The sequence below is a fragment of the Schistocerca cancellata genome, chromosome 1, assembly GCF_023864275.1.
Source record: "Schistocerca cancellata isolate TAMUIC-IGC-003103 chromosome 1, iqSchCanc2.1, whole genome shotgun sequence".
NCBI classification, from domain to species: domain Eukaryota; kingdom Metazoa; phylum Arthropoda; class Insecta; order Orthoptera; family Acrididae; genus Schistocerca; species Schistocerca cancellata.
This window is the reverse complement of record NC_064626.1, coordinates 938,400,059-938,427,107: the sequence shown is the minus strand read 5'-3', so window position 1 is coordinate 938,427,107 and position 27,049 is coordinate 938,400,059. Positions and strand designations below refer to the sequence as shown.

The 27,049-nt window shown below is 40.7% G+C and overlaps 1 protein-coding gene across 1 annotated transcript in view; it reads right to left on the bottom strand.

Annotated features, from left to right (window-relative positions):
* Positions 1-27,049, bottom strand: part of LOC126191492 (eIF-2-alpha kinase activator GCN1) — a 271,290-nt gene that overhangs the window by 96,020 nt on the left and 148,221 nt on the right. The window contains exons 17-22 of the mRNA XM_049932385.1: positions 22,168-22,334; positions 15,674-15,786; positions 15,390-15,594; positions 3,001-3,234; positions 2,573-2,767; positions 2,239-2,485 (exon numbers count right to left, since the gene is read on the bottom strand). Of these exons, the coding sequence (XP_049788342.1) occupies positions 2,239-2,485; positions 2,573-2,767; positions 3,001-3,234; positions 15,390-15,594; positions 15,674-15,786; positions 22,168-22,334 (1,161 nt within the window). The remainder of the gene's footprint in view (positions 1-2,238; positions 2,486-2,572; positions 2,768-3,000; positions 3,235-15,389; positions 15,595-15,673; positions 15,787-22,167; positions 22,335-27,049) is intronic.

Here is a 27,049-nt window from a genome sequence, read left to right as displayed (position 1 = left end):
TTGTTCTATAGTGAAATTAAAATTTGTTGTGAGTTTTGATGTTTAACATACAGAATGAGGAAACATGCATCAGTAAAGTTTTATCAGGTTTGGTGCTTTACTATGTGAAAGACAAACAGGAACATTTTTGTGATGAGTGAAGCAAATAAGAGTGTTTCAGCTTTCAACTGAGACAATTCTAAATCATTTATAACATTGGAACATGGAATTATCACTTTGATCCAAAGAATAAGTGTGAATCAACAGAGTGAGATATTTTAATGAAAAATAATCAATAAAAGAACCAAAAATACATGGTGGTAGTTTTTAGTTCCATGGGAGGATCAAAGGACTGTGAATACTTTGAGTACAGAAAATTATGATCACGGTTTCTGTTACATTGCTATAAAGTTGATTACAACGGGAATGTTGATCACCTCACTACAGCATGACAGAGCATTTCTACAATTCTTGGAGTCGATAGAGATCATATTGTGATGTTTAAAGCTTTCCCGGCGTACTGATTGTTCCATAAAAACACGGGAGAACTGCCGGATATCAGTAACTTCCTGCCACGATATTTTGGTGCAGAGTATTCTGGCCATCTTCAGGTGAATGCCACTGTAGTAGTACTGGTGAGTACGCGCTGAGCTCCGCTATTTAAAGCCTTCTGAGGTGACATTGCGCATGCGCTGCTCAGCGTGCGCGTTCATAACGGCTCCGTGCACTGCGCCTCGCGCCCTCCACTGCGAAAGCCTGGCGTATCAGTGTCAGGTCGATTCCCATCTTTATGCAGATAACTACGTCGACTACGAAGTTTGTCTATAACAGGATTCCAAGCAGAGTTCAGCTGATAACCGCTATCTCGATTGATGAGAGTCTCGTTGTCAGACAATCTTATTTCCACAGATTCATTAATAATCGAGCTCCAAAAGTTTGATGTACGGGCCAAAATTTTTGTGTCGTCGTAATTCATGGAATGGTCTGTGGAAATACAATGTTCGGCGATTGCGGACTTGGTGGGTTGGAGAAGGCGAGTATGCCGTTGGTGTTCCACAATGCGTTCCTGCACAGTTCGTGTTGTTTGCCCTATATATGATTTGCCGCATTCACACGGAATTTTGTAAACACTTGGTTTACACAGGCCCAGGTCGTCTTTAACGAATCCCACCAGTGATGAAATTTTGGAAGGAGGGCGAAAGATGACTCTCACTTGATACTTTCTCAATATTCTGCCTATCTGTGAAGAAATATTCCCAATAAATGGTAGATAAACAGTCGAACTGAAGGCCTCTTCCTCTTCCTTGTTCCGTCGTTTGTAGGTCTTCATCACTCTGTTCACTTGCCTAGGTGAAAAGCCATTCTTCAAAAATACTTTTTGCAGGTGTTCCAGTTCCGCTTGAAGACTGTCGGCATTCACCTGAAGATGGCCAGAAGACTCTGCGCCGAAATATCGTGGCAGGAAGTTACTGATATCCGGCAGTTCTCCCGTGTTTTTATGGAAGAGATCATATTTATTGAACAGTCTTCCTATGGTCCAACATTAGCTTTGTACCAGGTTTTTCTTTACCAAGCAGTAAAAAGGCACAAATATGGAAAATGATTTCTATGCCACACAAAGCTGTTAAAGTAAATTGTAACGATCAGGCAAAACATATGGATGACTACTTACTGGCCATTTATATACACTCTCATATTTCCTAATGTCTCTGTTCCTATATGTAGAAAATTCACTGTCATCATGCATCATGAACGGAGACGGGAAGTACAAATCAACTGGAATTTTTCAACACAATGAGTCATCTTACTTATGAATAATCTGTTAAGTTAGGTGAGTACTAGCAATGATATGTTAACATCTTATCTCAGTTCAAGATTCAATCCAGGATCTCTGCCTTTAAGTGCTGTGCTCTACCTACCAAAGTATAAAAAGACTTTTTGCAGACTCCCTCGATACTTATCTGATGCTACATCTTTACAAATGAATACTGCTCTTTTTCTCCAAACAACAAACACTAGAACAGTGGGATATAACATACAACACACAGGACCTGACTACAAACAAGGTGTCATTTCTAGTATCAAATTTCATTTGAATGCCATTAACAAATATATTGCCAAGACAAAAATACATTAAAAACAAAATGTAGATTTTGTAATACTTATGAATACTGAAAACAGTTTACTCATTCATTAGATACGAAACATCTGACTATTCATTTTAAAGACTATTAAAATTTGATGAACAATATCACTTACCTTCTCTGTGGCGGAAATTCTTTTTATTTTGAATTGCTGTTGTAAGAGTGTTCATAATATCCAGCTGCTTCAGTGCAAGGATACCCATTCCCTTCACTAGGCCAGCCAAGCCGTATGCTGCACCTTTCCTTTCACCATAATTTTCTGATTCTAAAAGCTGATGGAGTAATTTTTGAACCAATAATGGCGCATCATCTTTTACAGCAGGGACTAACGGGGGGAGACAATTGGCAACTGCTTCTTGTACCTACAGCGAAAGAGAATGAAGATCACTCATATTCATACTTAAAAATATCAAATACCATTCTGACATAAAACTAACATGAGAACTGACCTGTTGTGATGGGGTGGACAAAGCATCAATAAGTTTCCCAACAATAGGTTTAACTTTCCTATCATCCTTCTCCAAATGCCGTGCTAAGGAACCCATCAAAATCACAACTGACTGGCGTACAGCATCAAAACTGCCAGAATCTGGAGCCTTATCCAAAAAGTCTTCAAAAACTGGCAGAAGACTGTTTACAGTTTCCTGAAAATATAGAGTTCAGCTATTATTACAAATTTAGTTACCAGTATTGATGTTTAACCTATTTTATCTTCTTGAGTTGCACCATATGTAATAATATTGATATTTCAGTGAAAATAAGTTTTATCTATTGCAGACTAATTGAAATTGAGAACTCTAGAAAAATAACTTAGCACTAGATACTCAATAAAGAATTGCTTATATTTATTTGTATTTGTTCAATAGCACCGACTCACTTTTCCATGCAAGTCCACTGCTGCCAAAGCTGCAGCAAGCATATTCTTGCGCACTTCTGGGCTTCTGTCACCCAAACCCGTTGACACAAAGAATGTAATAAGACTCGAAACTGATGTAGGTTTCAAAAGAGGAGCAATTTGTGCCAGGGCTAAAGCCACTCCACTTCTTGGTTCCCAAGTGTCAACAGGCTGCTCAATGACTCGACCAAAACTATCCAATTTTGGAGGGAGAATCTTGAAAAAAGAATAATTTCTGAGTGTTACATTCAGTAATATGAAACATGAAATATGTGACTAGCTTAGCCTAGAAATAGGTGCATTCACAGGCATGGGGAAACAGAATCTTATGCTGCTTAATTTCAACGTAAGACCCATTAGCAATACAAAAAAATGGTTCAAATGGCTCTGAGCACTATGGGACTTAACATCTGAGGTCATCAGTCCCCTATAACTTAGAACTACTTAAACCTAACTAACCTAAGGACATCACACACATCCATGCCTGAGGCAAGATTCGAACCTGCGACCGTAGCAGTCGCGCGGTTCCGGACTGAAGCGCTTAGAACCACTCGGCCACCGCGGCCGGCCTTAGCAATACAATCACAGTTTCAAGGGAAATGCAGGTATCTGAAAGTAAACTAAAAAGTACAGTAATTAAAAAAAAACCACTTTAACCCTTTCACTGCTATACATGCGTTTTTTCCATTCCATGCCAAGGCTGCTTTTGTTATGGCTGCACTGCTCACCAAATGTTGGTGACTGCTGAGAGATGGCATTCTGACTGATATACTTATCACCTGATTTTTCGAAAACTATTAGGTGAAAAAACTTTATTTTTGCACATCTTACAGTCTGATATCTGCACTCTATAAAGAACTGAATTTCTTTTTGTTTTTCGACATAGCTACCGTGCTGTGTCAAATAAGTAAAACATTACATGAAATTTTAAAGATTTTATAGAGATAAAAATGCACCGCATGAACTTTGCGTATGGTTAATTTATACATGCAGTGAATGAAATGTACATAAGATATCAAAATTTTAGTTAAAACTGAGAGCAGAATGATATATAATTTTTTTGTTGAGTTACTGGGTTTTATATCTAAAGATTAGTGGTGCGTGACGCGTCCATTCATGTACTTGCGTATTATGAATCAAGTGGTCATAGTAATCGTCATATCTCATAAATGATTCAAGACATCAAAATGAGGTTTTCTGGAAATAATAGCACACCACATATGTTGTATGATAAATAGCTGAATTTTTTTTATTCACCAAGATAGGGAAGTAATTCATCTGCAGCAGTAAGAGGTAGGCAACTGGGGACACATTCATTTGTCCATAGCAGTGTAGGAAAATCCAAGTGACGCATATACACATTCACAACACCTGGGGAACAGCATACATGTCCACAGCAGCAAAAAGCTTAATTTAACAAGACACGAATATGCTGTGGCAGATCATTTCTTGCAGTAATATATTGGCATTAATCGTAAAGGAGAAGCAGCATAAGATAAAAAGAATGGGAACAAACTTTACAGAAAACAATCACCTCAGTGACAGACTACTAACAGCAATACTGCGTGGCAAATTCTTTACTACTTTACAAAATTGTTAAGCTTTCGTAACCCTTGTGCCTGTATTGCTGTTGGCTTTTGTCTTAGGGTCCAATACAAAAACTAATAGACAATACATTTTTAAGGCTTCATTTGGTACCACACTAAAAGATTCACAGGTAATTCAAACATCAGAGTGTTTCTTGCATTGACATAAGTCAAAAGCTTTTCTGAACACTTGGATGTACGTGACACAATGGAAGCAACACCAAATGAAGGATTGCAGTTAGGAGAAGTGGGATTAGAATCAATGCAAATACCTGTTCTTGAGGTAAAAGCCATTCCATTTGTAGTAACAGCATTAAATGCAACATTAAGTGGTTATGTCTGTAACTACTCAGGGTTCCTGCCAATGGTGAAAGAGTGGGTATCTAACCTTGTCTCACATGTAAAACAAAGTAGGCAACTTTTACTTAAACAGTTTCAGTGGTCTAGAATTGTAGCAAACTGATACATGTTTATGATTACAATGTTCACTTCTCTAACTGCAGTGTAATTAAACTGCATAGAAAACTGTGTATCACACATCCCCTGAAATGGCAGCAGTTATCATTGTTTTTATAATTTTCAGAAAGGAGAGCAGAGCTAGGATTAGGTCTGACAATGCCTATGAGGATCAAGCTAAAGCCTCAACATCTACAGTCAGAAGCAATGACTGACAGTGCATGGCAAAAAAGCCACTGTCAGGCAAGTTATGAGTAACTGATTGAAGAGTATGTGGCTCTGTGGTTAAATTAAAATTGTTCAGGATATACTGCCACATCATGACACAAAATATGTAGTTCCAATGGCCTACAGCAGCATGTAGACTGCTTTTCCTGGGGGTTGGGTATTTCAATATACAGAAAAATTCAAAATGAATATCATTATTACAAGGTGTTTATGCAGGCAAAGGGGAAAAAATTCCCGATTTCCCTGTTAAATGCACACTTCTTCCTGGATGAAATACACTATACCCCAAGCTAAAGTTTTTTAATATGTGTTAAGTGACAATATACTTTCCATCAGACCTGTAAAACCTATCAATCCTCTGAATGGTGAAGGTTTTATACACCAGCATAGAACTTATCTGCATTTTAGGAAATGAAAACCAGCAAAAAACAACGTGTTTTGCAAAGATCTTTGATGCTCAGCAACAGGTACACAGCATATTTTCCTATAATGAAAGTATAAATACAAATTCCTCCAAATACAGCACAGCAGCTTCCAAAGCACTGAAATCAGCACTGATATCAAGATTGTGTTGGTGATGCACTTATGTCAGCCAATCATAGCTCACGTCATGAGATCTTGGCAGCCAATGACAGCAGGTATTCAGAGGACATGGGATGTAGTCAGCTAATAGCAACACCACTGTTAAATAGTGCCAACACACACATATGAAAAATTAATGGTTTAAATTAATATAAACACAATATAATTACAAGAAAACCTAAGCTTTCACACACAATATGGGTCGTCAAAATTTTCTTTCTGTTTCCTTCCGGGGGTGTGGTTAGGCAGGATCCTAAGAGCACAGCTTAAAATGCAGTAACTGCATATATCTGACAAGAACAAATTTTACTTCTGTGCACAGAACATTTCATTGGTCACCTGGCTGAATGCATGTTCATCGAGTGCTTCAACTTTATAGAAAAGCCAATTATGTGTGAAACTGCTCAAGAACACACCTGCACTACTTTTACAGATAATTATACTTTTTGCTGTAGTTATTACATAATTCGTAATCTATGAAAGAATTTTAAAAAAAATTATGGCATTCCAAGCCCCACATCCTGTCTACCACACAACCACGATATAGGCTGCTAATGGCTACAGGGGATGGAACTGGAGGTATCCAATGGTGAGCACAGCACAAAGTTATGGAGCACAGATGAACTGTTTAGTCAAAGATTAACTCACAATAGTGCTTAAGTACTAGTGGTCTTGATACAAAGCAGAGCAATGGCAATGACAAACAAAGTAAACACTGCATAAAACGACAGTCGCCAAAGTTACCATTTTATCAGAAAGGAACCCATGGAATTTTGCAGAGTGGGGAAGAAGTGGCAGATGAAATATTAGGATCTCTGCAAGGTGAGTCAACGGAATGTGTGATGTTGGATACGCTTGACTGTGCGGACAATGTACATGATTAGTACAATGATGATGTGCTTAATATGTGAAAGTTATACTGAAACAAGTGTCAAGCTACATTGTTCATCATCGTTGTCAGACAGTAAACCACCAATCCAGTCTCCAGTTGGTTGGTTGGTTGGGAGTGAAAGGGATTAAACAGCAAGGTCATCTGTCCCTTCATCCATTAAGTGGCAAATTAGGAGGCAAAAGGCAAATCCTGGAATGCCCAAATGCGACTTAAAACAAAAAGACAGCACAGACAAGTCATTAAAAGATCAGTCAAGACAATGCATTAAAACCAAGAAATGAAAAAGAATAAAAAGATGCGAGGGATAGAGGTCAGGCTGGGCCATCCAGCAAGGGCCGCCAAGGTGCCTGGGGGGGGGGAGGAGGGGAGGGGAGGGGATGAGAGCAAAAGAGGTGTGCCTCACCAACACCTTCAGCAGTTGGTGAGTCCAAAACACCCTACCTTACAGGGATGAAAAGGAACCACCACCATGGGCAAAATATAATGCCAGGTCAGTCGCATTGCCATCATGTTAGCACCAGAGGTAGCGTGTCAGGAGGAAGATTAAGATGTCACCGCAAAGTAGCCAAATTATGGCAGTCGATGAGTAACTGGGCTACCATCACGTGGGCTCCGCATCAACAGTGAGGGGGATCCTCACGCTGAAGAATCCGGCCATGGGTCAGCTGAGTGTGGCCCATGTAGAGTTAACAGAGGATGATGCATTCCTTGCGAGAAGCATGTAGGGAAAACTGCCACGTAGTCGTGGTCTCCTTAATTGTCCTCAGTTAAGAGGTGACAGTGGAGGAAGTTGCAGTTGTTAACAAAGACACTGGGGGCATGCAGCAATTGTAAACCCAGTTCTGGGTTGTCATTGTGGGAGGTGGAGCTCCCTTCCAGGGAAAAGGACACAATAATTGGGATACTTAGGGTCGATAGGAATGCATATAGCATAATTCAGCAGCAGTTGTTGGTGCCTGATAGGTAATGGAGGGTAGTTTGGAAGGCTTCTGTTTCAAATCGGACCCCACAATGATGAATGGGGTCCAGAATCTGCAATGCTTAGTGTGATGCTGAACCATATGCAAGACTCTCATAATCAAGACGGGACAGAATCAGGGCTTTGTAGAGCCGCAAAAGGTAGAGTGATCTGCACACCACCTAGCATTACTGAGGCAGTGAACTGTATTAAGGTGTCGCTAGCACTTTTGCTTAAGTTGGCGAAGTGGAGAAGCCCTGTCAGCCGGGGATCAAAGACCAGTCCCAAAAAGCGGTTTGCCTCAACTACAAGAAGTAACTGATCATATATGTAAAGCTCTGAGTATGGGTGGGCAATATGACAGTGACAGAAACACATGACATGAGTCTTGGCAGCTGAAAACCAAAAGCCATGGGTGAGAGCCCATGACTGCATCTTTCATATGGCACCCTGTAGGTGACATGCAGCAACATCCATGCCAGGGGAGCAATAATAAAAGCAAAAATTATTGGCATATAAATAGGGTGATACCGAGGACACCACAGCTGCTGCTAGACCATTGATGGCCACCAGAAAGAGGGGGACACTCAGTACAGGGCCCTGCTGTATCCTGTGCTCTTGGATAAGGGGGTACTGAATGAAGCATGCACTTGAACCTGGATCGTACGGTGTGACAAGAAGTTCTTGACAAAAATGAGAAGTGGGCTCCCGAGAGGCCACTCATGTACTGCAGTAAGGAAGTGACAACGTCATGTTGTGTCATGTCATAAGCCTTCTGTAGGTCGAAAAAGACAGCGACGATGAGGTGCTAACAATGTGCAATGGGCATCAAAATGGTGGGCTCGACATGAACCAATTATCAGCAGTGGAGTGGCTTTTGTGAAAACTGCTCTGAGATGCACACAAAAGACACAGAGACTCAAGGAGCCAACACAAATGTTTGCTCAAAATGCTTTTGAGCAACTTAATGAGTGTGTCGATAAGTCTGATAGGGCGATAACTCTCCATCTCTAGGGGGTTCTTCACTGGTTTCAGTGCCGGAGCAATCACGCTTTCTTGCTACTGAGATTGGAACTCGTCCTCATTCCAGAGCCAAGTAAAGAGGGCAAGGATATGATGCTGACAATCCAATGAGATGTTCCAGCATTTGGTTGTGGATGTGGTTTGGCCCTGGGGATATATCAGGGCAATGAGCTAGGGCACTGAAAAGTTCCCATTCACTGAATGGAGCACCATATGGCTCCAGGTGGCATGTAGTAAAAGATAAGCACATTCACTCCGCTCACAGTTTTAAGAGCTGGAAGGCTAGGTGGCATTTCTCAAATGCCAATGTGTGAGAATAATGGTCTGCAAAATGTTCAGTAACACTGTCTGGATCAGTATAAACGGCGCCATCTAAGGAAATACTTGTTACTCCTGCAGGTGACTGGAAGACCATACAGGCATCTGATCTTTTCCCATACATGTGACAGTGTGGGATCCTATGGTGGAGGCTTACTGTTCCCAGGAGTCTTGTGTTCATCATTTTATGAGGTAGCAGATGCAGGCACAGAGCCATTTAAAGGCAATGAGGAGCTCCAGTGAAGGGTGATATTTACGGCGCTTGAAAGCCCACTTACGATCTCTAATGGCTGTAGCAATCTCTGGGTACTGTCTTCTGATGGGGTGACCTTGGGGAAGAAGGGATGGCTTGGTGGTCTGCCAAAAGAATGGCTGCCGTTGTATGCTGAACAGCTGCACTGATACTGCCTTGCGATGGCAAGCTACGGACGACAGCAGAGGTGAACCCATCACAGTCAGCATTATGGAGAACCCATCTGGGCAGGCATCCAGGGGAGCAATGCTGAGGGAGGGGCAGGGAGATCGGGAAGAGGTGACTACCACACAGGTCATCGTGTACTCCCCAGTGGATAGATGGTAGAAGACCAGGGCTGAAAAAGGAAAGATCAGTGGGGGAAAAAGTTTCAAGTGCCACACTGAAGTATGTGGGAGCACCAAAGTTCAAGAGGCAAAGGTCAAGCTGTGCCAATAAAGTTTCAATATCTTTACTATGGCCATTGATCATTGTTCCACCCCACACAGGGTTACGGGAGTTGAAGTTGCCCAAGACTAGGAAAGGAGATGGGAGCTGACCGAGTAACGCAGACAGTACAGCCTAGGATACGACATCATTGGGAGGGAGAGAAACATTACAGATGGTAAAATCCTGATTTGCTCTTACCTGAACAGCCACAGCCTCCAAATGTATATCAAGGGGCACAAGGTCACTATATAGGGTGGAGAAAAATTGTGTCACAAAATTTTAACCCTGGATAGCTGATGCCAGTAGGAACCAAAATTACTAATGTTAAGTAGGTTGACAACGCGCAATTTTTACACTACAGAAACTTGGCGCCATGTGCTCCCATTGGCTACAGGATTGCTCTGTTGCTGGATGCTCTGGACAACACATGACTGCAAATGCTTTGCCTGCTGGAGATTGCAATGTATGCAAGATGGCCTGCACGCTCGGCGATAGCGTGCCAGCCTTCCAGTCTGGGGGCGAATCTGCCGGGGTCCTGACACATCCATTGTAGTTTCATGATAAGAAGTACCAGGAACAAGGACATCGTTTACTTAAAGCAGGTGCTGGAACTGGCGACCCTCTGACACGACACAAGCTTGGTAATGTCGAATGGTGTTCTGCCAAACTGTTTCTAGAATTCCTGACATTGCCCTGATGTAATATGCGGCATGTTAAATGCGATCCATTAATTCCTCTTCATTTCTAGGTGGTTTGCATCTGGGTGGGTGAACTAGAACCTTGAAGAAACCCCACAGGAAAAAGTCCGGTGGTGTGAGGTCTGGTGATCCTATGAGCACCTCTGTCAATCACCCATCCGTTGAAGAGTTCACTTAAATATCCGTGCACAGCAGGACTGTTATGTGCGGATGCCCCATCCTGTTGCAACTACATGCGTAGCCGTATGTCCAGGTGAACGTCTTCCAGCAGGCCGGGTAGAGTTTCTTGCAAAAAGTGTAGGTAATTTGCCCTAATAAGTCGATGAGTGACCCTCATGCCACGTCCAACCGCTCGAGTAATTATTGTAGGTGCTTCCTCAAAGCGCTCGAGAACTGTCTCTAATCCAGCATTTCATCATCTTTGAGGTCTTCCAGCATCACCATGATATCCCTCTAACAAGCCTGTTTCGCCAAGTCACCGGTAAATTGCTGGAAGCATTTGCGGGTATGGGTGGCATCTTGCATTATAGCAGAGGACAATGCGTTACAGCAGGGGAGTAACATCCATTGTGGTTCCATAAGATCATCATGCTGAGGGTGCCCTGGTTAGGTGTGTAGGTGTCAGGATTAAAAGTCATGCCCCAGGATCACTGTCTGTCACTGGTGGGGTGGATCACCATTATCTAACACCAGTTTGGAGTGACTGCATGGGGTAATCTGGTGCCTCAGGGGTCACCGCAGTTGCCTTCAATAAGAATTTCTTCTTCTTCTTCTTCTTCTTCTTCTTCACTTTCACAACTTCTGGCAGTCGATATTCTTGTGAGGATTATCTGCAGTGCATGTAGGAAGAGAAGAAGATCAGGCAGCTCTAAGACCCAGAGTCTGTAGTTCCTTCAGCCACGGGTTGGTATCATGTGTCTCGTCTGTGAATTTCAAGGAAGGTGGTTCACCAAGAGGGAGCCCTGTCGCTGATAGACACCGGAGAAGGGAGCTGCTTCTTGTCAGGTGGAGAGATTGGTTTCTGAAGATGGTGCCACAGGAAAAACAGTTTTGGGCAATGTGCAAACAGTCTGAACTGTTGGTTACGGAACAGAGTTGAGTGACATGGGAGAGCAGGCATCTGACAGATTGTCACTGTGTAATTAGCCAGAAGCCACTGTCGTCTAACCCGTAGTGGTGGGACACCAGCTTCCACCAGGAGACTGTCGATAGGGTTTGTACAGAAGGCCCCCATTGCCAACTGCATGCCAGTGTGATGAACAGGATCCAGCAAGCTCAGTGCAGACGGTGCTGCTGACCCATAGACAACACATCCATAGTCTAAGCAGGATAAAATCAGCACTTTGTAAAATTTCAGAAGAGCCATGTGGTCCAAGTCCCACAAGGAGTTACTAAGAATATCGAGAGTTTTAGCTTCTTCAAGCACGTTGCCTCGAGCTGGCAGCAATGGGGCATTCAAGTTAGTTTGTTGTCAAGTAAAATACCAAAGAATTGAAAAGTTTCAAAGACTCCAAGTAACTGGTCACCAAAATAAATTTCTGGATGTAGGTGCACAATCTAGAATTGTCAAAAAATGCACAACTCGTGATTTTGCAGGAGAAAATTGACAGCCATGATTCAGACTGCCCTATCATGTACTCTCGAGGTACTCCCTGAAGTTGGCACTTAGTGGTGCAAACTGATGCAGAGGCATAGTACAAGCAAAGATCATCCCCTTACAGTGACGCATAGACCGTAGCCCACTGCATTTACAATACCATTGGTGGCAATAGAGAACAGTGTTATGCTCAGAACTGATCACTGGGGGATTCCAGATTCCTGTATATAGTAGTTGGTGAAAGTCATACCTATCGGGACCCAAAAAAGTCTGAGAGATAGGAAATTGTGGGCCAAAATGGATAAACTGCCGCAGAAACCCCACTCATGCAGTGCAGATAGTATGTGATGTTGCCAGGTGCTATCAAATGCCTTCTGTAGGTCAAAGACCACAGGAACCAGATATTAGCGATGCGCAAAAGCATTGCACACAGCACATTCCAGATGATCTGTGGTGGACTGGAAAGCCCAAAAGCCTCTTTGAAATCATGATATATGCCCTCCGGTTTCAAGGCACCAACAAAGATTGTGGTTCACCATACGTTCTTATAGTTTACACACCCATTTGTCAGAGAAACTGGTATCTTGTAACACTTTGTCGACATCCGTTGCGTGACTGGCTGCATTTTATTTTTTGTCTGCAGCCAGTGGCTCCTGGTCCTTGTCTTGAGACATGGCACCTTGACAGGTGTCCTCATCCCTGACGATGCCGGAGGATGAGTAGGCATCTCTGATTGCTCCAATAGTGTCGGAACCGTCGGTGCTACATGGGTAGGGGGTGTGGCAGCTGACAGTCCCTCCCCCAACTGTGGGGCAGGCACTGGAATACAACAAAGGCCAGGAGATGTCATGCGAGACCTTGTCATCGTGTGAGGTATGGACTGTGACACAACAGTCGCAAAACTTGAGACCATATCAGACAGATGAAGTCTTTCAAACCTTTTCTTTGCATTTTGATAAGACAGGCAGTAACGCATTTTATACTCTTGAGCTTCCTCTCTCTCTTAAATGAGAAGAGTGCAGTTCCGGATATGAGACACATTGAGGGTGTTGATCACAAGGGCTGCCGTCATGGGATGCCTGTCCATGTCTGACAGACAGCATCATTAAAACAGCGGCAGGACAAGTGTCCAAACCTTTGGCAACTAAAACATCTCATCAGAGGAGGAATATAAGACCTGACAATCACACCTATAAACCATGGCCTTAACCTTTCCAGGTACAATGTTGCTGTCAAAGGCCAGGATAAAAGCTCCAGTGTCTACTCTATTATCTTTGGGTCCCTTATGGATGCATCAAACAAAATGGACTTCATGCCACACCAGAAGAGTACGCAGCTCTTCATCACTTCGTAGCATTAGGTCCCAATGGATGATAATGCACCGAATTCTACTGAGCTTGTTATGAGGAGAAATGGTGATAAGTAGATCTCTTAGCTTTACACAGGACTCAGGCATCCGCGATTGGTTGGTGTGCAATGTTTGGATCAGTAGAGATCCATTTCTCAGCTCTTCCATTGCTGCAACCTTCCCAAACCAATCTTCAATATATTTAGTGAAAAACAGTGGATTTATTGTAGTGAAAGATCTGCTGTCAGTTTGGGAACAAACAAAGAACTTGGCAAACTGTCCATTTCTTCTTATCTGGCTTTCTTCTTGAGGCATGGACAAACACGGAACTGCCACAGGATTGTAAACCTCTCTATTAAAAATCACTGTTTCTGACTGTTGAGACGGCCATGTTGGGAAGGCCACCATTAAAGTGGATCACTTTCATTACGGATCATCCGCAGCGATGTCCCTCCAATTGGAAGTTCTCCCTATGGGTGCCATCTTCCCAAGGCAAAGGCCACCACACAGTCTGAATGCTGGTACCCTGAAGCTGATGGATACCTACTACTTGGTTGACAAGGGGAGGTTACAGCTCAGGTATCAGCAGCGCGAGCATTCTCAGGTGGCTACCACCGAGAGCGTACATGACAATCCCACCATGATGGACTGGCTGCAGAGGTAGATCCAGATTCATTTGATTAGTAGGTGCAACAATAACAGCGCACAGTTAATGCACCACAGTAAGACATCCTTCCCCAAATGGCCCACACTTCGGTAAAATTCGGAAAGTGGAGGTCAAACCTAAAATGGGTACCAGAATTTCAAAAGCCAAAAAAGGTGAGGAAAAAAGTATTAAAAATGGTGAAAACCTTCAGAAGTTCAAAGTATAGTCAAAATACCAAGGAAAAATGTGACCAAATAAAAAGGCTCCTATTAGTTGCCTCTCACAACAGGCAAGAAAAGGCTGCAGATCTATTCTAACCCCCGACACTGCAGGGGTGGTCTGGAGTCCTGGTCCTACTTGTCAGCAGATGTAGAGGTTCGCATACAATAGAATGGCTGTAGGTTGCTGTTATGGAGAACATGCTTGACAGGGCAGATGGGCATGGAGAGCTGCAACAAACCAGTCTTTGGACTGAAGATCACAACAGCAACACATTGAAGTACTGACATGTTGCTATGCACACCACCTTATGATACACAGCAACAACACCAGAGAATGCCACCATCCAGGCAGTCTTCACAACAGGCACCTCAAACTTCTGAGGAGTCACAGATTAGAAGGCATTCAAAAACAGCAACCTGTTTATGCTTCCACCACGAGACCTTGAAATAGTCTGTTCCATTCACCTCCAATTATGTCAGCTACCACATATGATGGTGATACATGGAACTATTTTGCTTTTCTGCAAAATAGAGCACAGATGGATATAATTCTACCAGTCACACATAGATACACAGTGTATACACACTGTCAGTTCCAGTTCCACAGTTGCAGTTCATCAGTTCGTCCAGCAACAGTTCCAGTTTACCGACATTGTCTGCCAATGTGGATCAATAGTTGCTGTCATCATAGCCAACCACTGTAATAATCGCCAGGCAGTAAATGTTGGGTGTCAAGTGATGCAGTCTTATAAACAGTTAGATACAGCAGTCCAAACTCAAAATTCTACAGATTAGGTTGTTCATTTTTTGTGTGTTCAATTAGTATGCCTGTGAGCATACATGCATCTAGTGTGCTAGCCAGCTACTTTATAAAGCCATAATTATTCTGTAGAACAGAGTTCACCTTCTGTGCCTTCTTTTAATGAATACAACACACACATTCAGATTAACATTTAAGTTAACAGGGCACACAGTATTTACATTACTAAAACAGCATCTAAGGTGCTTGAAGCATATTTTTGATTTCAAATTGGAAGATATAAATTATTGTCAAAGTTAAAAATATGTATAATTGTCACACACAGAACCGTTTTCAAAACTTTAAAATGTGTAATTTTTAAGTAAATACCACTCACTGCTAGTTTCTCATGGTAGATGGCGAGAAGTTTTTCCAAAACAGGTTCTACAAGCCCCATTTCCTCCCTTAGTAGGGCGGCAAGAGCTTCTGCAGCTGCCCGTTGAATTTCTTCTACTGGATGAATTATGTCTGTCAATAACTCTTCATAAAGGGCTGTAGGGAATCTCATTTGTGATATATCCCAAAGTTTGTCAGCCAAAGCTCTAGAAACCAGTAATGCTTCATATTTACCACCACACATAACAAGTACTGCCAACAGTATTTGTATAAATAAATACTCACCTGTTTTCAGGACACACATCGAAACGTGCCACCCATATTCGTTTTATTAATCTTAAGGCTTGATCATAATCCTCTTTAAAAGAAGGCAATGCCTGAACCATTGCAGCTAGCGCCTGGAAAAATAAAATTTGTACGATAATAATAATAGAATTTCAAGAACTATAGGTTAAAACACTAAGAAAACGTAATGTCTTACATAGAACACCGTAAAAAGGTGAAATAAAAACAAGTGAGAGATAACCTGTAACTGTTTGTGTGTAAAGCTACTTTGGTTAACATGTAGTCACGAAACAGCATTCATTCATGCTAAGAACAATCAAGAACTTTCCATATCCTATTTAATCAAAATGAAGGCATACACACACTGTCTCTTTCTATTCAATTTGACATTTATACTGAATGCTACCAAAAACACACAGAAGGTGTGTGGGTTTGTGTGTTTCATTCACTGTCACACCACAACACCACCTTTAGCTGCGACATAATGTAGTCCACTTAGTTCTGTGGTTTAAAGCAGCACTATACAATTATTATTCTTTCACTTTCTATCTTTTGCAAATGATTAAGTATTTACATGCACTAATTATATCTCTGCTGTTGAGTCAGTTTCACTTATCAACCACAAAAGACGAGGGTCACTATCTTGCTACAGTAGTCTAGTAGAGGAGAAACAAATGTACGAGTGTCCTCATTTCATAACTGATTGAAGACATAAATTTAAATTTTTGTCATATCTGTGTTGCCTACATTACTGAGAAGTCACTCATTATTCAATTTTGTGTATGCTAAAGCATAAAGAAGCAGCCAGCAGAAATGATGTGGTGAGATATTACTATATTTACCTGAGCATAAGCTAACACTGAGAATATATATATATAAAAAAACATTTCTTTAATGAGGCACCTTTGAAAGTTTTATTTGCGACATACTCTGACTAATCAAAACTACTAACTGTTCTATTGATATAAAGTATATGCCTAAAAAAACTTAACATGTCTGCTTGTGTCTTGTATGTGTGGATGGATATGTGTGTGTGTGCGCGAGTGTATACCTGTCCTTTTTTCCCCCTAAGGTAAGTCTTTCCGCTCCCGGGATTGGAATGACTCCTTACCCTCTCCCTTAAAACCCATATCCTTTTGTCTTTCCTTCTCCTTCCCTCTTTCCTGACGAGGCAACCGTTGGTTGCAAAAGCTAGAATTTTGTGTGTATGTTTGTGTTTGTTTGTGTGTCTATCGACCTGCCAGCGCTTTTGTTTGGTAAGTCTCATCATCTTTCTTTTTAAATATAACATTATACCTACTCTAGACTTTTGACATTTATTAACTGTCTACACTTTGATAATACAAGGAGAAATAAAAAGAAACTGTTTAATTTTTATTGTCACTTCCTCTTTTTGCTTACTATCAAGCCAGTTATCTGTGGTATCACCATCTCTAACCACCACCACTGGTATCATCACCTGGGATGATACTTTCACCTAACCAATGAAAGGCAGGAAGAGAGAGAATGTTTTTCTATATATGAGCAGGAACAAAATTTATGATCTCAGTTGTCACAAATATTCCATCATTTCTTCCGAGTATGTTGAGATTTATGAAGTGGTTATGATGGGACCCAAGAACACAGCTTTTTATTCCAAACAAACAGGGGATTTTATATCTAAACTGACATGAGAATGTGATGATATTCCTCCGTCTCTTACTTTCAAACATGTCATCTACCTGCTGCTCAATCATTGGCTACACACATTCAGCATCTGACACACCTCCTTTCATTCCCTTCATACCTCCAAGCGAGCGTTGACAATACTGCTGTGTGAAACAAGCAAGAACACCACTGGCCCCTATCTAGAATTTTACTGTCTCCTGCAAAAATTTACGAGGGTGAGTCAAATGAAAACCTTAAATATTTTTTAAAAATATTATTTATTGTGCAGAAGTGGTACAAAGCTGTATCACTTTTCAAAATAATCTCCCCCATGCCTAATGCAAGTCATCCAGCACTTACAAAGTGCATAAATTCCTTTAGAAAAAAATTCTTTTGGTAGTCCGTGCAACCACTCATACACCGCATAGCGTACCTCTTCATCAGAATGGAACTTCTTTCCTCCCATCGCGTCTCTGAGTGGTCCAAACATATGGAAATCACTTGGGACAAGGTCTGGTGAGTATGGTGGACGAGGAAGACACTCAAAATGCAGGTCTGCGATTGTTGCAACTGTTGTATGGGCAGTATGGGGCCTTGCATTGTCATGTCGCAAAACGACACCTGCTGACAGCAAGCCACCTTGCTTTGATTTGATTGCAGGCTGCAGATGATTTTTTAGGAGATCTGTGTATGATGCATTGGTGACAGTGGTTCCTCTAGGCATGTAATGCTCCAAAATGATGCCTTTTTCATCCCAAAAGAGTGTCCGCATAACCTTCCCTTCTGATGGTTCTGTTCGAAACTTCTTTGGTTTTGGTGATGAGGAATGGCGCATTTCCTTGCTTGCTCTCTTCATTTACGGTTGGTGGAAGTAAACCCAGGTTTCGTCCCCAGTAATGATTCTTGCAAGGAAGCCATCACCTTCTCGTTCAAAGTGCCAAAGAAGTTCTTCACAAGCATCAACACGTCATTCTCTAATTTCAGGAGTCAGCTGCCGTGGCACTCATCTTGCAGACACTTTGTGAAACTGGAGCACATCATGCACAAGGTGGTGTGCTGACCCATGACTAAACTGTAAACATGCTGCAATGTCATTCAGTGTCACTCGGCAGTTTTGCTTCACCATGGCTTCAACTGCTGCAATGTTCTGTGGAGTCACAACTCGTGCCTGACCTGGAAGAGGAGCATCTTCCACTGGTCACACCATTTGCGAACTTCCTACTCCATTCGTAGACTTGCTGCTGTGACAAACATGCATCACCGTACTGAACCTTCATTCGTCAATGAATTTCAATAGGTTTCACACCTTCACTATGCAAAAACCGAATAACAGAACGCTGTTCTTCCCTGGTGCAAGTCGCAAGTGGGGTGGCCATTTTTATAGTGATACTGTAACGGTGTGTGTGCATCTGCACTATGCTCCAACCTACAGGCCATTCTGCACCCTGCTTGTAGCACGCTTACCAACTTACACGATAATGGCGCAAAATTTCGATTTGTTATTACAAATTTTAGGTTTTCATTTGACTCACACTCATATAATATTGTTGAGTATCTGTCCAATTTTAAGGTCAATTCTATTTCAACTACAAACGGATTCAGGAAAACTGCAGTTTGAACATGGTATATGTTCATAAAATGCCACAACAGACGATACACATTTTAATGACTGGCAGCATGATGAAACTAGCTGCTCACTCACAACTCCCCTCCCCATTTTCTTTGTTTTCTCAGCCAAATTGGTGTTACTGTCCCCCCTCCACATTCTTCAAAATAAAACTGCACAGGACTTCAGTTGACAAAGCTTCTTCTGTAAATGTAAGATGACACTATCATACAATACAAAATGGTTCACCTCAGCATCAATAGCCTAATCTGCAAATTTAAGATGATCCTGCATTTTTCAAATGACAAATTTGGGTAAAAACCTCGCCTTATTATCGGGTAAATGGGTATATGTGTGTGCTTTGTTGGAGGATGGGGAGCAAAGCGCATGGCTTCTTGTAGTAGATGAGAATTTTAGTGTGCTGTTTGACCTAAAAAATCCACCTGTGTTTTGCTTGTTGCCCGAGTGTAGGTGTGTTTTGTAGCTTCTTGTGTGTTACTGCATGTGATGTCCTGACAATAAAGAAACCATGGAGATGTTCCTGGGGGAAAACAAAGAAAGTCTAATTTATGCTCATTTAAAATTGTCATTTTAATAATAACTGAGGTTACAATTTCATAACCAGCAAACCAAGAAATGTCATCTAATTAAAAGCAGACGCTGGTTATATTACCAGCATTGAACAAAATACAACAGAAAACTATGGTGATAAAATACAATGGCTTTGGCTGACCGTTAGTGCTAGCACCCAGATATTGGCAGCAGCTGGCTTCTTGGCATTTCAATGACTGGTTACAGCAGTATGCACGGTCTTGCAGATGGCACCAATAATGTAGGCTAACATGCTTGATAGTGTTACTCTTATCTACATTTACATCCATACTCTGCAAGCCATGTCATGGTGTGTTGCAGAGGGTACTTCGTGTACAAGTATCACTTCCTCCTTTTTCTGTTTCAAGTGCATACAGTTTGTGGGAAGAACAATTGCTGGTAACCTCCATGTGGGATTGAATCTCTCCAATTCTATCTTGATGGCCTTTTCATGAGATATTCTTAGGAGGAAGCAGTACACTTGCTCACTCTTCTAAAAATATACACTCTTGAAACTTTAAAGTAGACCATAACATGATTAGAACACCTCTTTTGAAATGTCTGCCCCTGGAGTTGGCTGAACATCTCCATGATGCTTTCATGCTTACTAAGTGAACGTGTAATGAAACATGCCGCTCTTTTTTCGATCTTCTCTATTTCTTCTATCAACCCTGTCCAGTACAGGTCCCCGACTGATGAACAATATTCCAATATTGGTTGAACATGTATTCTGTAAGCCACTTCTTTTGTTGACGGACAACATTTCCTGAGGATTCTTCCAAATCATCTGTCTGAGATCTGCCTTACTCATGGTTAATTGAGTGTGGTTGTTCCACTTTAAATCGCTCCATATGCATAATCTCAGATATTTTATGGAAATAACTGCTTGCAGTGATTGTTCTGCAAGCATGCAATCTTACAATATAGGGTCCTTCTGTCTGTGTATTAAGAATACATTACATTGGTTTATGTTGGGGCTCAACTGTCACTCCCCGCACCAAGTATCAACCCGCTACATGTCTTCCTGCATTTTGCTACAATTTTATAGCATTGTGACTTTTCTTTATACAACAGTATCTACTGCAAAAAGCCTCATGGAACTTTCAACATTAACTATTAGCTCATTTATCCATATTGTGAAAAGTAACAGTCCTACAACACTCCCTTGGGGGTGCTCGAAGTTACTTTTACAGCTGAAGACTTATCTCCATTCAGAATCACATGCTGTGTTCTATTTGTTAGAAACTCCTAATGTCTGGAGTAACATATTACTTCAACCCCCACATCACTGGAACATCTGAACACAATATACGCATACAAATATTCATTGAATGTATTCTGTCAATTTGATTCACATTCTTTCCTTTCCTACCGCCTGCACACACCCACAAGAAAAGAAGCACCATGTGGATATAGATTTCAGATACACACACCTTCAACAGGGTACATTCAGACTGTCAGCTCCATCTGCTGTCACCACTCCAGACTGTGGACTATACATGAGACTGCGCAAGAAGAATGAGGTAGTGTATCTCTAGACAACATTCTAGATCCTTTGTAAGGAAATAACCCACTACAACGAGCCATGTATTGCCACAAAAGATAGTTCCAACACCACCTGCTATATGTGACAGGTTACAGTGTATTTCATTATTTCAATTTTCCAGTTGATGGGAAGGTGTAAGTAAGCTAACTGATGGGAAAATTTAAAGTGGCTTACTAGGTGTGTGTCAGTTTTTAAATCCATCAATTTACTGTTCTTGTACTTTATCTTTACTCTTGTACAGAACAGGTAACTAGTGCCTCATTCGAAGTGGTTTTCAAGGACTAAAGGGAGTAAACATCTGACGTATATGGTGTTGATAGAAAAAGAAATGAAACAAAAATTTTTGTTCTTTACTGGGTGCCAGTCACATTTTAAACTGATATGCAAAGTTAACAAGTTCCCTCATGTCTCATGAGGTTAGATGTGTTTCACACATCAATATGAATTGTTACAAACCACAAATCAGTCAACAATATTATGAGAAGGAAAGTTGCTACTCACCATACAGCGGAGATGCTGAGTCGTAGATAGGCACAACAAAAAGAGTTTCACACTTAAAGCTTTCGACCAATGGCCTTTATCAACAACAACACCACACACACACACACACACACACACACACACACACACACAAAAGACTGCAGTCTCTTAAATGACACTATGGTTGCAGCTGTATAATGTTTTTGCAAAGGTTGATAAAAGCTGCAGAAAAAATATTATTTGCAGTAAAATGTATTCCAGTCCATGGTGGTGCAGTGGTATAGCAATCTTGAATTATAATTAATATTAAAAAACTGCCTAGGCTGCATAACCTAGCACTATTTTTAAATTTTATTTGCATAACTTTCTCATCACTTCAATAATGAAAGCCCAGACACAAATAAAATGTGTGCATACTATACATGAATTTACAAAATGAGAAATTCAGTTGCACACATAGGACCTGCTGTTAAAATTTATGAGACAGTCTTAATGTTCAAACCTGGTAAAGCAAAATAAGTAATTACGATACAGGAAAATACATGTCACTTTGCCAAGCAATGATCTGCCCTGGTTGCATCAGTAGCAACACGCTTACAGATATATAACAACAGTGATTATTACCCTTAACGCAGCATCACGAACAACTTCTGAAGGGTTTTGTAATGCAGAAAGCAGACTATCAATTTCTTCGCTGCTCGCGCGAGCACAACCATCTCGAGCAGATCCAGAAGTTGCAACATCAAGCAATGCTGCTCCAGCTTGCTGCTGAACTCTTCCACTTGTACGACCTGCAATTTTCCAAAAGCGTGTTAAATAAATATTCTGAATACAACAGTGTCCTGCTTTCAAATAAATCAGTACATGTGTGGCACAAACTGACAGTTTTAATGATATACTTACACTAAATATTTTTCTTCAGAATATGAAATAAACTGACATATTTGCCACACATCACACGGGAAAAAGAAGTTATCACAATAGCATACACATGAAGCTCCCATCCATGAAATTGTGTTTTTGTTACACATTATGAAATAATGTTTCTTAGGTGTGAATTTGATCTGTGGACTATTTTTGTGTATGTAACTTTTAAAAGTATTATGTTATGCAGGTTTTGTTTAGAGGGATAAACTGAAACACCATGCTGTAGTGAAATTCTTTGTTACTGTCAGTGGAAATTCACACAAAGTTGGTGAAAGTTTGCAAGGCATCTGTTCCTTCATTTTCAACTTACGGAATGGGCAGATGAATTCAAATACATGTGTGCTTATCTTGAACATCACTCACATGGATGACATTACAATAACACTGAGAAAATGTACACTATGGTACTGGTCAGTTAAGTGATTAAACATGGAGGGAATAGCTAATACCATAGGCCTGTCAGAAGGAAACGAAGATTACACTCTGAAAAACCTGAGAAAGATTCTCCCGTATTTATCAAAAAGCAGATGCAAAAATTAATTTCTTAGCAATATTCTGTGTGTTGACTCATTTCTGTGGATAAGATGTGGTTCCACTACTTCATGACAGAAATGAAATTGCAGCCAAGGCATTCAATAGAAACTTGTGGCTCTGTACCAAAAAAATTAAGTCAATTTCATCTGCAAGAATGGTTAAACTCATAGTCTGTTGCAACACACAGCCAATTATTCTTAGTGATTACCCTTTAAAGCGTAAAACAATAACTGGGGAGTACTACGCAAATCTGTTAGAACCACCTGATAAAAAGTATATGTTGGGGCTTTGAGTAGGGATATATTCATCAGGACATTGTAGTAAGCACAAAAGTGCTTTGGAAATGGGAGTAAGTACCCTGCTTATTACTGTTACTTGCTTAGCACTCAACAATGATTTTCTTACCACATGGCTACTCAATGATCGCATAGCTCAAACGTAGTCATGGCAGACTCAGCACGTGCTGGTAACAACGACACCCTCCACATGCCCCATGCCAAATCGTCAAGAGATGTAAGTTCTTTTAAGAAAGGCATGCAATAACATTGCAAATCAGGCTAAGGAATCATGTAAGGAAGTCTAGAAGAGGCCTTTACTCAGCAATGTGTCAAAAATGGCTAACATTCTTATGTGAAGAAAAACAAAGATGGGGTTTAAATGGTGGATGGAACCTCAGCAGGACTCGGCAAGTGGCAGTTATTTTCTGTTCAAAATTAATATATGATTGACAGCTAAAATGGAAGCAGTAAAGGAGGAAACTATGAGGGGAACACAGACTGCATTCCACCAATCCCATTAGACGTGTAGCTGCAGCAACCACTATAAGTTGCTAAGCCTTAACCCCACCACCATAACACTTTCTGCTAACACTGTGAGTTTCAGCAGCTTGCTGTCTTGTGTGATTATTGCAACCAGTGATTTTGTTGTCATTTTAATTGTTGCACAAGTTTTTATATTTGTTACTAATGTTATTTTTTGTAAGCCAAAAAGAAGTTCTCTGAAAATCATGAGTGGAAAAGATTCACGTCGTTCTCTGGGTCAGGGGATTGCTGTACAAGATCAGTCGAGAGAAATAATTTGCATGTCATGTACCTACTTTGACGCTGAAAAACTTAATGGTAGCCCACTGGTCTCCATCACCAATATAATCAATAGAAATGCTACAATTCTGAACATAAATAAAAACACTATTGTGAAGATTGGCAAGGAAATGACTGAGAAATAAAAGGAAGCTGGAAAAACATCAAAGTTTGAAAGCCTGGGGGGAAAAAAGAATGTTCTATGGACAAGCACATTATCAATACATGAAGAGATTCATTTCCTGAGGATACAGTTCATCATCAGAAAACACATTTTCATGAAATGCCACATCATCATCATCATCATCATCATCATCATCATCATCATAACTTGCTGCCACATATAAAACTAAGTTGAAAACAGTCAGCTCTTCCAACACACATTGTTGCAAGTCTCTTCTACACACACTGAACAGTCTGCATGTTTCAACAAGTTGAATGGAAAGTAAGATTATGCATGTGTTCCATGCAGGACGTGGCAACTTTGCTCTGCCTCTCCACATGCTTCTGCTCAAATGTCAATCCTAAAGTAATTCTGAACAGACTATAGTCGGACAAATGGCACCCGAGGCTAGTTCTAGGACTGAGCAAACTTGGTGGGCAACACATTTTGCTGAAAAGATTCCACCTACTGAGAATAAAACCACATTCAACACATCTGAGAAGTGTGTCATAATATCAGTAAAAGCCAGAAGGAAAAAACGCATAAAGGAGATAAGTTCTAGAGGTGTCAAAATTCTAATGTAGCTCTTTGCATGGCTGAGTATTCCAAAATGTACCATACTTAGGCAAGTTATGTATAAAAACAGTGTGTATAAGTTTCTTTTATTTTTTTCCAGAATAAAAACATGGTTCAGTAAAATATTTTGTGTATCTGCTAATTTTAATATTTCATAACAAGATTTATATGAGTAGATAAAATAGGTTTCATAGTTTCAAATGAAACATCACACAGATTTATTGATTTACAGTTAGAAAACTATGATTTTCAAAATATGTCTTAAAAACAACAGTCCATCTAGCCCCACTCAGGGTAACTGAGGCCAGTTTTGAATGTGTTAATTCAAATCAGGTTCCCAATGCAGGATCTAGAAACTGTTACAAGACTTGTCACAGCCAGGTAAAATCTTCCATTATTTATATGGTTTACAGTTCTACATATGGGGATTATACGAGCTCTACTCCACTACCACTTTCAGTCTGGTAATAAATTTGTTTATAGTTTTGGTATCAGCTTATCCTCCAATCACATCACCACTCAAATTCAAATTTTGCTCTGTTTCTGAAACATTTCTACTCAAATTTCCTCTTTATACTTCTCCACAACAGTATCCATGCCTTCCAGTGTCTATAATTGCTCAAAAGTCACATTTCTAAACACCTAACTTTCATAGGTCTTGTTTCAACTTTTGGTTCAAAACGAGTTCAGAATCACAGCTAGCTGAGTGACTACTCTGAAATCCCGCACTCTGACAAATGTTGAGGCATTACTTGTAACAGTTTTCAGTAGAGGCAGTGCTGCTACATACACGATTAGCAGAGGCATGTTGGCAGTGGTCACTGTGAAGTGCTAAGGGAAGGAAGGTAGGTAGGTAGGTATGATAGGGGGTGGTGGGCAAGAAGTGGTGTCTGACAGTGTGTGCAGGGTCTAGAATGCCAACAGGCATGTCAGGGTGTTATGAGGCAGGGGGGTTGGGAAAATGGAGTGAAAAAGAGAAGAGTAGGGAAAGATGGGTAGATGTGTTCTCTGCTTGGATCTTGCTATCCATCCAAGCTTTTGATATTCACAGAAGTACTTCTCTTTTCTCCAGAGGTTGTTCTAATTATTCTATAGGTGGCACCGATCTTTCCCATACTCATGTACACCCCTACAGCTTCACACTTCTCCTTTACCTGCTACTGCTTTGCCATATTGCACTTTCTACTAATCTCCTTTTTTAAGTATCGGTATTCCCTTTTGTTTTCTTTTTTTTTTCATTTGATGCCTTTCTGTATTTCACCTTTCATCAAAAAAATTCATTGTCTGTTGCATTCCTTTTCCTTATTTCAGTCGAATGCTCTCAACAATCCCTCTGACTCTCAACAACCTCCAGTTGTTTCAATTTATCCAGGTCTCACCTACTTAATTTCCCATCTTCTTGCACTTTCATCAGTTTTAACCTGCAGTTTCTAACCAATAAATTATGGCCAGAGTCCACAGCTGCCCCTGGAAATGCTTTGCTGTTTAAAAACTGGTTTCAAAATCTCAATCTTGCCATTATATAATCTCTCTGAAACCATATGGTGGCTCTAGTTCTCTTCCATGCATACAATCTTGTTTCATGATTCTTAAACCCCTAGTGTTAGAACCATTAAATTATGCCCCATGTAAAATTTTACCAGGTGGCTTCCCTTTCCATTCATTTTCTTCAGTCACTACTCTCCTACCATTTTCCATTCTCTTTGCTTTCCTGCTACTGAATAAGAATCTACCTTCACAATCAAATTTTTGTATCCTTTAACTATATGAATAATGTTCTTTATCTCATCAAATCTTCTTTCAATCTCATCATCCGAAGAAGTAGCACGCACTTATTCTTGTGGTACTGAAACTCTAAGGTCCCTTATCTCTGTGCAGCCTTGGCTTCACCCCATGGGTCTATTTTTTCTCCAAATGTTAAAATCTACTCAGAAGACTTCCAATTGATTCAGAAATGTTGCTCTGAGAATTCTGAGGCATATATCAAAAACTGATTTCAGGGCATCTTCCGAAGAGAGGTAAGGCTATTTTAGGTGGGTTTTGTTTGTTTTTACAGCATCACCCTCAGTTTTAACTGAACAATGCTTGTAATATCAATACTCGTCTACGCCTGTGACTAATACTGAATGTCTGCATGAATTTAAAGATGGTATCCAACACACACCACAATGGCCCATTTGTGCATTGTATCAGTTTACATTTTACTGCTATGAACAATGTAGACTGC